This window comes from Lynx rufus, unplaced genomic scaffold (assembly GCF_022079265.1).
Source record: "Lynx rufus isolate CCGP_SWC_20201006 ecotype Redwood Valley unplaced genomic scaffold, mLynRuf1.p SCAF_6, whole genome shotgun sequence".
Lineage (NCBI taxonomy): Eukaryota > Metazoa > Chordata > Mammalia > Carnivora > Felidae > Lynx > Lynx rufus.
Window position 1 is genome coordinate 66,295,368 of NW_025814878.1, and position 12,364 is coordinate 66,307,731.

General features: G+C 42.1%; 1 protein-coding gene across 1 annotated transcript; it reads right to left on the reverse strand.

Annotated features, from left to right (window-relative positions):
- Window positions 1–574: 574 nt before the first annotated feature.
- Window positions 575–4,334, reverse strand: PNRC1 (proline rich nuclear receptor coactivator 1). The gene is made up of 2 exons (XM_047101791.1): window positions 3,660–4,334; window positions 575–1,662 (listed from the first exon to the last, which is right to left on the reverse strand). The coding sequence occupies exons 1-2, from the start codon at window positions 4,197–4,199 to the stop codon at window positions 1,219–1,221; spliced, it is 984 nt and encodes a 327-aa protein (XP_046957747.1). The 5' UTR covers window positions 4,200–4,334; the 3' UTR covers window positions 575–1,218.
- Window positions 4,335–12,364: the final 8,030 nt, after the last annotated feature.

Genomic DNA, 12,364 nt, shown 5'->3' on the forward strand with positions numbered 1-12,364 from the left:
AAACTCAAAAAAACAAAAAAAAAACAAAAAAAACCCACAACCTTTTTTGTTATTCAAGATAAATTTTAGCTCTGTAGAACTAAAAACCACAGGGAAAATTCGTCCTTTAGAACCTTAGAAAACAAAGTTTGAATTTTAAAGTAAAACTACATAAGCTACTATATTTCTTTTAGCAAACTCTAGAATCCAAATCTCCACCTACTTTAACATCAATTACACTTCCTTTGGTTTAAGTACCACCATTCAATATCATAAACCAAACCAAGTGTCATCTTCTTTCATTGAAATTATATGGTAAGTCAAACGGTACTTTATGAAAACAGTTCATATATAAAAATATACTTTAAGTTATAAACTAACCAGCTTTACTTTCGACAAGTTTCCATTGCAAAATGGGGAATTCCTCCCCTTAGAGGTAGTACGGTGAAATTATTGGACCCTCTAAATATCAGAAGGAGGAAGGACAATTAGTAATAATACTAAGACATTTAGCCAGTAAAATGGAAAGTTAAAAATCCATCTCCTAGTCACACATTCAAACATGAAAGTCACACACAAAGAATCAAGACTAGTATAAAAGGGGGGGCCAAATTATATTATTATTTAAAAATTTGATTACAACCAATTTTGTTGGCATTAAAATTAGAGGTATTTTAAATTTGAATGGATAAACCAAAACCCAGAAATTAAGTTTGGTAAAAATGGGAATAGGAGTTTTCCAGTAATTACAGATTAGAAGGCAAAAATCAATTTAGAGAAACAAACAAACCCCATGTTTACAATGATTGTGCCACAGATTTAAACTTCAGTAGTGCATTAGTAAACTGTTCACATTTAGATCTTCACCTTGAGATTAGACAGCTGTTTCTTTAAAAAAAAATCTCAGTACCTTGTGCAAATAAATCAGTCTTCCATGTGCCTTAGCACACTTAAAATTTCTCCACTGTATATATACAAAACACCTACCATTTGGTAGGGCAAAATACATACTTTCATAACAAAACTATAATGTACCTCTCAAGTATGAACAATATACACATAATACATGGTATACAGTATTTACAAAATATAAAATATAATACAAGTTGTTTGTAATTTTTGAAACTCCTTTGCACTTGTATGTTACAAGGCAAATTTCCATTTCTGTACCAATTTTCTTTTCAAGAGTCCAGGGATTTTGGAAAAAAAATGTTTTACAGACATACTGCAATCTGAGATCTAAGTTTGAACTTTTAGGAGAGTTTTTAAGTGTACTGCCATCAACTCCCTATTTTGGTTGGAACTTTCAATAGTGCTTCCCATCCAGTGACTAGGAGGCTTTGGAAGAACACTAGGAGAAGGTGGATCACTAAACTTTGCCCCAGCATAATTTTCCTTTTGGTTCACTTCAGTTAGAAATGCGGATTTCTTCAAATGCATATTTTTAATGTTCTCAGTATTTTTAAAAGGCTTTTTTTCCTGCTTCTGAATTATATCAGATGAAACAGAATCCTGCCAAAAGTTATTTTCATTTCTTTTTGCAGAGGTGATCTTGGTTAGTGGTAAGTTATATTTGCTTTTCTGTCTGTTTATCTTTGGTTGTTCACACAAGTGTATACCATGAACAAGCTGGCCGTGGGGAATGGCAATTTTCTCCGATTTTCCCATCTTTGATTTTAAAACCTACAAAGACAAGGAACATAAAAGTGAATACAGTTCATGATAAAAATTAGTCACGAACCTCACAGCATGTATCTAGTATATTTTCTTCTCCTGGACTTTAGTTTCCTGACCTGACTAAATGTTTATGTGCTCACTGCACTTAAAAATAAGCACACATCTAAGTTTACTACTAAAAATATAATCACCACTGCCACCAATATGGAATGTAGGGAATCCGTTCTAAAATGTCAAAGGGAAAAAAACCCAGTAACCCCAAGTTCATCTTTCTGTAACTGTAAGAGTAATGAGGTCCCTTCCAAACATATGCAACCTCCTTTCTTTGACCAAAGTCAGAGGTTTTACAATACGATAATGCCAAGAGAAATTTTCACATGCTTTCATTTTGGTTGGCTGAATCTGGTTAAAAATAAAAACTATGTTTATAGATTACTATTTACCTTTTAGACAAATCCTCTTAAAATTATTGCAGAATAATTTGATTAGTAAGAACTGTATTTTAAGTGATTAAGTGTTTTGATAATGGCTAACACAGAAAAATTACCTCCCAACTTCTGAAAACAAAATTTCAAATATTTAAATATAAAAATTTAAATACTAATCACTACCTTTTCCAAGAATACATACTTATAGCAAATACATAATAAGAAAATTGCTTCCGCCTGCCCCCACTTCCTGGTTTAACTGCTTCAAGAAATTTGCGACACCAGTTCTAATCACTTTCGTAACTCAAGTGATCCTCACAGAGAGCCACGACCCAATGGAAAAGTATACGGTAATTCATCAGGATCACTGCCCTTCCAACACTTGGAATATGGTAGGGTAGCGGGACAAAAATAGAAAGCTGGGGCACCAGGTAACATTCCATGTCAGTAACTGCCAACAGCGTTCCCTGGTTTTAACAGTTCTATAAAAGAATATTACTGGTAACCAGGAAACAAGACGTACAAAAGCTCACTTTTACATTATTACTCATATTTCAGAGCCACGGAATTTTAAAACCGGAATCTAAGATAATTAAGTAATCACGGCGGTCAAATTTGACTTTTTTCCAAGGGTACAGCGAGAGAAACTACAAATCTCTCCAGTATTCTTCTAACAAGAAATGGCTCTAACTTTTGATCCTAACCCAACACTACGGAAAGTGGGTGGCATAACGCCAATTCATCTTATAACTTCTAAAATTTCATCATTCTGGACACAAGTAATAAAATTACCTTCCATTAATGAAGCCCAGTACAGTATAAAGTATATGTAAACAATTCCACTCATCTAATAGACCAGCAAGCAAATGTTATCGTTTCAAAGAGGCAAGAACTGCCACCGCTCCTGCCAACTTTTAAAGATAAAACTATAGCTAAGCAGGTCTGCCGGCGAGGGACACAGCCCCAGTTGGGCCGGCGCCGCACACGGGGCACCTCTCATCGCAAAAAAGCAAGCCAAACAGAATGGAGCCGCTTGTGGCCCACCAAGTCCCACAACCGGTCGGTGAAACAGTGCACGCGCACCGGCAACTAGTCTTGGAACTACCGACGGTCTGGGAGCCGAAAGCGGTCGCCCACCCTTTCCCCTACCACTGCCAGCCGGCCTCGCCTCCTTCATGAGCGCCGGAGCGCTGCGCACGTAGCGCGCGCTGACGTCAGCCTCCCGCGGGCCCCTTCCCTCCCCCACCCCACCGCGCGCCCGAATACCGAAACCCCCTGGAACGCAGCCAGCCTTCTAAATCGGGGCTGTTGCTGGGGCGCAGCCGCTCCTCTCATTGGCTGGTTTCCGGGAGCCAATCAGCAGCGCCAGCGCATGCCTCCCCCTCCCCCTTCTTCCCCGGGCTAGAACAGAGCGGGCGTCACGGAAACTTCCCTCCCGAGTAAACAGCCGCCCCTCACCCCGGCCCCCCCTCTTCCCGACCCCTCGGTGCAGGGCCCCAGATTCCAGAGCTCGGCCGGACCCATCGAAGGGCCGGAACTCCCCAACAGTCCCCAAGTCCCTCTCGCGGCCCTTACCTCTCTTCTGAATGAGGGTTGGCCGGGCACCGCGGGCGGCACCGGGCCAGGGAAAAGGCTCGCTTCCTCAGTTTGGGTTGCGGCCGCAGGACCCGGGGCCAAATTGGCGGCCTGGTCCGGGACTTCCTGCGCTCCGCTCGGGCCCGTCGCGGGGCTCCGACCGCCCTCGAGGCTCGGCCGGTGCTGCTGGTACTGATGGAAGCGGCTGGGCAGCTGTCCCGCCGGGCTGGCCCGCACCCTCTTCTTTCGCCGCTTCTTTGGTGCTGCCCGAGGGGTGCCTCCCGCCGTAGCTAGACTACAGTTGGACAGAGGTGCTGGGGCGCGAGGCTGCGGGGTCAGACAGGGACCGTCTCCCCCTAAGAAGTGAGGGAGGAAAAGGGTGGGAGGAAGTGCCCGGGGGTCCGGGATCCGGGGTAAAGGCGGCGGGGCCGTGGTCACCATCGGCAGGGCCCCGAAGTAACCGCGGGCGGAAAAGCCCAGGGGCGCAAGACGGCCACCCAGGACAAGTGGCTCCCGCTGTGGGACGGAGACGACGGTCATAGCTCTAGGAGGAAAGTGGCTCAGCAAGAAGAGAAGGAGGAAGTGAAGCCAGCGATCACAGGGCGGCGGCGGCGGCTGCTGCTAAGAGAGCCCGAGTGGAGCGCGGACCATGGCTCGGGCGGTGGCGGCGCAGCAACAAATAGCCTCAGCCTCAGTGCCGAGTGTTGTTATCAGAAGCTCCGCCCTGTGCCCGCCCACCTTCCTGCGAGAGCCCAATCAGAATGCGACGGGAGAGACCACGCCCCTCCGACTCTCCCTCCACAGCCTCCAACAGACACACACAAACAACCAGCTTGCTGCAGCCCCGCACAAAGAGCGCACATTGCGCAGGCGCTGCCAACGGGCTCTTTCGGGAAGAGTCGGTCCCGCGAACAATGAAGTTCCGTTTCAGCCCCACCTCCCCCACCCTTCTTTCTAGCCCCCGCACCTTGCCCCGAAGGCAGTGGTCGGACTGCTAGGTCTAGGCTGAACTGGGAAATGGGGATGGGGGCGGGAGAAGAGTCGAGAAACATCAAGGCCACTAATGCCTCCTCAGCCACTGACCTTGGGAAGTATTTTTTATTTCAATCCCAACATTATTACATTTTTTTTTTAAGATTTCAAAGAACGTTATAGGTATTTTGTACTTGGCAATCGGTCCACATTTAATTTATATTTGGCGAAGTGTGGCTTACGTTTTTTTCATTACTCAGGCTACCAATGCTGTTCATTAGCCAAGGTAACCAGAGTAAGAAGGGAATGACTTACTGATTGAAATTGGCCCCTTCGTATATAAAGAATTCCCCCATGAATACGTAATTGAGCATTGGAAATATTACTGTCTTTATACCTGAAGGTTTGGGATCACGAAACGGTGCCTGACACTGAGGAGGAAGCAAAGAAGGAGGCTTGCGTCTCAAAGGAGAAAGTGAAACAGCTCTGCAACATAACTGTATTTTGCTAGCTGTGTGTTACGGAAATCTCACGTTCATCATCTCCCCTCACAGAGCTCACACACAAAAATTGTGGCTATTTATCAAGCACTTTTGTGCCAGAAACTGTTCTTTACATAAATTATGTCATTTGAACCTCACGACAACGCTAAGGAATAGGTACTATATTTTAAACCCCTTTGTAGGAGAGGAAACCGGCTTAGAAAGGCAAAAGGTACTTGTCAAACATCATACAGTAAGTTAATAGCAGAATTTGAACTCCAGTCCGGGGATGGCAAGACCAAAGTTTTAACATCATCCATACTACCTGCCACACTAGATTGTAGGTTTTTAGGCCACCACGATAATCTTACGCATCTCTGTATCCTCAGCCTCTAGCCAGTATTTTTCAGCTTTGTAGTGCTTAATAAATGTTTCGTGGCTGTTAACAAAGTTGGACAGAGGGAATATCTAAAATAATGCATCCAAAACTTTATTCGTATGGTTTAACCCCCTCATAAATTGAGGAAGATCTGTATAAACTTTTCATATGACATTCCATAATTACTGATTGCTAGGTTTTATCATTTTTTGCTGGATTTTACTCATTTTTGTGTTTCCAACACGATGCATAGTAAGTGCTCATATTCACTGGATGAAAGGAAATAGTATACTTCCAGAGTTGTAAAAGATCCTACAGAACCTTTAATTCAAATCCACTGGTCTGCAAATTAACAATGGGTTCCAGGTCAGGTGAGGAGAATGGCCTGGCAAAATTTGGTGGAGAAGAACAGGCAAAGATTACAGAGACTCTGGAATGATGTAATTTCTTCTTCTGTTTTTGTAAGAGTCTATACTTTTTCGAAGCACTTTTTCATCTAACTCATTTTATTCTTACCCCAATCCTTTAAAGTAGAATAGAGATAAGTTCTATTTTACCTATGATGTAAATGAAGCTCTAAAGATAAAATAACTTACCTAAGGGTCACAAAATGAGTCAGCAACTAAATCCCTTGAACTCTTAATGCTTAGTCCTCTTTTCACTATATCCCAAGGCCTAAGGTTTGGCTTTATCTGCGGGTAATATCACACTGTCCCAGGGAATAATTTACCCTCCAGGAGGCTGCTAACTGGTAGTCAGTTCATAGGGGCCCTTGATGGAGGACACCTATTTGTGTGTATCTCTTGGGTGAATGGTGGAGTTATTATGTGGTATGTAAGTTTATATTTTTGAGGTCTGAAGGGTAGGCCTCATCTAAGACCCTGGATTCTGTCCTTTAAGAAAGGTAGCCTTGCAGATGCAGCCACATGGGTGATGGGTGTTAAGATGGCGCCCACCATGAAGAGACAGGGAGCTGGATCACCAGAGAGAGCAATCCAGGTTTTGTAAACCAGATTATTGAATTTCATGTCACTCTTTGTGGATAGTTCCTATAGATCCTTAGCCTTTAGGAAAGACTATTTTAATACTCAAACCTGTTTTCATCTGTGCTGTATGATATAAAGGAAGAGGTTAGATGCTCTTGTCTGGACCCAAAGGGCTAATCATGGAGGTAGCAAGACATTCCAAGGATAAAGCAAGTTTTTTTTTTTTTTTAATTTTTTTTTTTCAACATTTATTTATTTTTGGGACAGAGAGAGACAGAGCATGAACGGGGGAGGGGCAGAGAGAGAGGGAGACACAGAATCGGAAACAGGCTCCAGGCTCCGAGCCATCAGCCCAGAGCCTGACACGGGGCTCGAACTCCCGGACCGCGAGATCGTGACCTGGCTGAAGTCGGACGCTTAACCGACTGCGCCACCCAGGCGCCCCGGATAAAGCAAGTTTTGAGAGGACTCTCAGGGTTCTTGAAGACTTTTGTTCCAGTGCATGTGTTAGTTTTATTTTTAAGTCAACAGTTTCTCTAGAGAAAGTTTTGGGTTTTTTTGTTTGTTTGTTTTGGTTTGGTTTTTGTTTTGTTTTGTTTGTTTTTTTAAATAAACGATTGAGGGGTGCCTGGGTGGCTCAGTTGGTTGAGAGTCAGACTCTTGATTTCAGCTCCAGTCTTGATCTCAAGGTCATGAGTTCAAGTTCCACATTGGACTCCACACTGGGTGTGGAGCCTATTTAAAAAAAAAAAAAGGTAAGCCACTTATTAAAGAGCAGGGAAAAGAGTTAAAGCCATATGTGAAATAAGCAGTTTACCTGCATAAACACTTCAGAGCCCTCTGGGTTTCTCCGCTCTCTCTCCTGTCTACCTTTATCTTTTACATTTTACTTCTGTCCTTCTCTCCCTTTCTCTGCCTTGAATATTATTGTTCTCTCCTCCTGCTCTTAGTGTTTTTCTTTCCCCCTTATTGTGGTTTTATTTCCATTTCCTCTATCTACTGCTTAGATCTTAAATGTCTAAGGGACACTTGTGTGAAAAGAGGAACCCTCCAAGTTATACTTTGCATAAGCTCAAATTATTAATCTTTCATATCTGTGAAATAATATTCCTCTAACCACTGAACACAACCAGGAAATCAAAACATTTAAACTTAACAAGTGAAAATTTCTCTGACCTTTAAGCATTGATCACAAACCTTCTCAACATACTCTGAAGTTTAACTGGAATTATAAGGTTTAGGGGCACCTCAGTGGCTCACTTAAGCATCCGACTCTTGATTTCAGCTCAGGTCATGATCTCATGGCTCATGAGATAGAGCCAGGTGTAGGGCTCTGTGCTGACAACATGGAGCCTGCTTGGGGTTCTCTGTCTCCCTCTCTCTCTGCCCCTTCCTCTCTCTCCCTCTTTTTCTCTCTCTTAAAATAAACAAATAAGCTTTAAGAAAAGAGTTATAAGGTTTATATTTAGAAGCAAACAATATGCACAAAATTTCACAATGACAAAATTGATACTTAAATTGCTACTAAAGTACTATTACCACAGGTTGAAATTAATGTCTTTGTTATCCCTATACTTATCCCTTTCTGAGGTGCCAGTCATTTTACCACATTCATTTCTTAAACCTTCCTAACAGGGGCAGCAGGCCTATGTGGGTTGTACTTTGCACAGGGTGCCTGGTCAAAGGGGCAAGGGAGTACTGAAATACAGCTGTCACTCTGCTTTTAAAAGCCATCTTTCCAGGAGCTACCTGGAGGATGAGATGTCTTTTCCTTATTGATACAAAGGTCTTAAAAGGGCTAGTGGCAGCCTTGGGGTACAATACTATAGATACATGATTCTATTTCATTCTACATATAAAACCAAAAGAAAAAGCCTATTATTTAGACCAGATGGGGTTTCAGCCAACTTAATCTTAGTTGGGTCATAGGCTTGGTTGTGCCTCCTGGCTGGTTTTCCTTTCATATAAAACAAAAAAAAAATGTTTTTAATGTTTATTTTTGAGAGGGGGGGGCGGGTAGAGAGGCAGAGAGAGAGACGCAGAACCCAAGCAGGCTCCAGGCTCTGAGGTGTCAGCACAGAGCCCGACGCGGGGCTCGAACTCACGGACCACAAGATCGTGACCTGAGCTGAAGTTGGACGCTTTACTGACTGAGCCATCCAGGCGCCCCTCATATAAAACTTTTTAAATCCTTGCCATTCACAGAATGCACCCTAATGCTTCTGAAATGATGCCTTTTTTTTTTTTAAGTTTCATTCGGCCATCCTTTTTTAAAGCATTTTTAAAAATATTTATTTTGAGAGAGAGAGTGAATGAGTGAGCAAAGGATGTATAGAGACAGTGAGAGAGAAAATCCCAAGCAGGCTCATCACTGTCAGCACAGAGCCTGATGTGGGGCTTGATCTCATGCACCAGGAGATCATGATCTGTGCAAAGATCAAGAGTCCGGGTGCTTAACCGACTGAGCCACCCAAGTGCCCTTATTTGGCCACCTTACAGAACCCAGTTTCTTCTTATTATAATATATTGAGATGGATTGTTCATTTGTTGCAAATTGATTTTGCCTCATTAATTTGTTATAATTAATAAGCTCATCGAAAGTGTTCACCTTTCATAAGACAGGGAGGGAGTCTATGCAATTAGTTATCTTTAAGACATTTGGTGAATTATCATCATGAAACACACTATGGAATTCTCTTTCTCCTTGGTCATTTTCCTACCCTAGTGCTGAAAACTGTTGGATCTCTTTTCTACCCAGTTGTTATGTGTGACAAATGATGTGGAGCAGTTCTTTCTGTAGTTGGTATAGTTTATATTTTTTTCCAGGATTTTTTGGCTGATTCCCAATTTCTTGTTTTCATCCCTCCCTACTGTTGCAATTAGAGAAAAGGAATGCCTGCACTTTATAAACCATTATATGCTTTAGATTTTTTAAAAACCCAATACATCTAACTCTGTATTTATTCAACTTAAGCAACATATCTATGTTATCACATCTTTTATAGCCAAACTACTTTTTACTAAATTGTAAACTTTTTTCCTTTGGAGAATCATCATGGACTTTCATAGATTAACATAGTTTCAATTATCTAGAATCATTTTCCTTTCCTGATTAAATCTTTAGATCTTGGCCAGTGAAAGTCCTTTTAAGATGGTTCTGTTATCTCTTCAGCACTTCTCCCACGCATATTTGAAAACATTCTTGTTTTATATACACAAGACGATGTTCCAGATTATCTTCAGCTTTCTCTACCCCAAAACACAGAATGAACTGTTTTATAAAGAATCTTAGTTCCACGGGGCGCCTGGGTGGCGCAGTCGGTTAAGCGTCCAACTTCAGCCAGGTCACGATCTCGCGGTCCGGGAGTTCGAGCCCCGCGTCAGGCTCTGGGCTGACGGCTCAGAGCCTGGAGCATGTTTCCGATTGTGTGTCTCCCTCTCTCTCTGCCCCTCTCCCGTTCATGCTCTGTCTCTCTCTGTCCCAAAAATAAATAAACGTTGAAAAAAAAAATTTAAAATCCAAGAATCTTAGTTCCTTTATGTGAAGAAAAAGATTAGTGGAAAAATTGGGGTATCAAGGATGAAAATGACATTGTTTTTCATGAGCACAGATTGGGATTAGAATAATATCACTGCTAGGCCATTTTTGGACAAAATTGGAAGCCATTTCTTTTTCTTTTCTTTTTCCTTTTTTTTCTTTTTTTCTTTTTTGAGAGAGAGCAAGTCAGGGAAAGGGGCACAGGCAAAGAGAGAGAATCCCAAGCAGGCTGCTCCACGCTTAGCACGGAGTCTGACTTGGGGCTTGAACCCATGACCCTGGGACCATCACCTAAGCTGAAATCAGGAGTTGGATGCTCAGCCAACGGAGACACCCAGGAGCCCCAGAAGACATTTCTTTTTCAAGTCATGAGTCTACATTGACTTTTTAAAACTCTAACTTAATTCTAACACTATGAAAAACTTTTAAAACATTTATTCCATTATTTAAAAAATTTAGTTTTCTTACCAACATAATCTTAAAAATTTAACCCCTCACCCAAACTGCAATTGTGTCCATGTGTGTATAATCCTTATATGTCATATCAGTTATCAATTGTATAATCACTTCATTATCCTTGATATCTTAGCCCTTCTATTTTGTCTCTTATCTCTTTCTCCCCTTTTTATCTTTTAACTTTTCCTACCGTTCTTATTGTCACTCTGATTTTATCTCCCCTCCCTTAAATATTGAAAGTGTGGAATTGGAGCATAATTCCTGCCCCATAGTGTTTTGTAACTCTCAAGAGTTATTGTCGTTCTCATGATTTAAACTCCTTGTAAAACTTGGGACATCCAGGCCCATCCCTACTTGCAACTACTCTCGATCAAGTAATTAAAAATGTAATACCAGTTTTGTGTGTGTGACTTCACTCTGTGGAATATTGGCACATTTTTATTGACTATTGATATATCTTTAGTTAAGCAGTGTTCTTATAAGTATTCCAGAATGATGTTCTACATCATAACAAATGGAGAAGGGCAGAGGACCACAGAAAAAAGCAGTTGGGACAAACGTTTTATAATTTATCAAGGTTTGAGTAAAATTATACCCCCTTTCCTTTTTTATTTTTTTTAATTATTTTTTAATGTTTATTATTTTGAGTGAGCGGGGGGGGGGGTGGAGAGGGGCAGGGGCAGAGAGAGAGGGAGACACAGAATCTGAAGCAGGCTCCAGGCTCTGAGCTGTCAGCACAGAGCCCAACACAGGGCTCAAACCCATGGACCCTGAGATCATGACCTGAGCCGAAGTCGGACACTTACCTGACTGAGCCACCAGGCACCCCTCCCTTTCCTTTTTTAAAGAAAACCTTCATTCCCAGAACTCATAGGAGACACAGGAATAACAATATAGTGCCTAACAGACTAGGAATAAAGTTTGGAAACTCGAAATTTATTCAAGATCCCATGCAACTCTAGTTACTAGGTAATTTTGTCACTCTTTAGCAGATGTTTGTTGATCCTTACTCTAAATGCTCTGGTATTCCCATGAGTCAACTACTCTTTCTGTTTGTGCTTTTTGTGTATTTCCACATCCACTATCACTACCAATTAACTCACTGTTTATCTAAAGTTCAAATTCCAGAGAGAGAGAAAAACTGATTGGTCCAGTTTGGATTGGTCCAGATTGGATGATTGGATGATTCATTACCATCACTGGTTCAAATGAACTTTCTTAGACCTCCTCTTGGTGGCTGTCGGCTAGGATGATGAGCCAGGAAGATGAGGCACCTATGAATAAAGAACCATTTAGGGCCACTTCAGGGACTGTACACATGACAAGCATTGAGGTTTGGCCAGCCTAGTACATTTCATAACCTACCTTCTAGGTCCCAAACATCTCTCTTCTTGTACCTACAATTCCCAGGAATCCAAGGGAAGTAAGAGAACCTATAGAAACTCTGGGGATCTCTGACTTTTCTTGGAAAGCTGGATTTCTGGTGACACTGTCTCGTTATCCCTGGTGAAACAACAGCTGCAATTGAGTGGAGGCTGTCCTTTCAGTTAAGGCCTGTGCTTAGCCAACTCATTTCACTCCTTTACTCACCTGACTCTTTAGGCAACTAAGCTTGAAACTCTTCTAAAAAGAGATGGGAGGCAGTGAGATACATGGCAATAACTTAGCTGTGAGCCACCTGAGGACTCTGGCTAACATAGTCCAAGGAAATGGAATGGTGGACATGGAGATAAAGGCCTGAGCCCTGGTGATTGACAATATGAGTTGAATCCAGAGATCAGGCAGGTGGGATGGATGAGGGTGAGGAGGGGTAGGGAGAAGGGAGAGGAAAATAGATGGCTCCCAAACTCTCAAATCTGATTGATTTGGAAAGAAAAGATAGCCTTAACAAG

What these genes read in the sequence shown, in the direction of transcription:
- PNRC1 (XM_047101791.1), bottom strand. Translation starts at nt 4,199, where the DNA reads ATGACCGTCGTCTCCGTCCCACAGCGGGAGCCACTTGTCCTGGGTGGC. An exon ending in AACCCTCATTCAGAAGAGAG is followed by an intron (nt 1,663 to 3,659) that starts GTAAGGGCCGCG and finishes TTGTCTTTGTAG; the next exon opens with GTTTTAAAATCAAAGATGGG.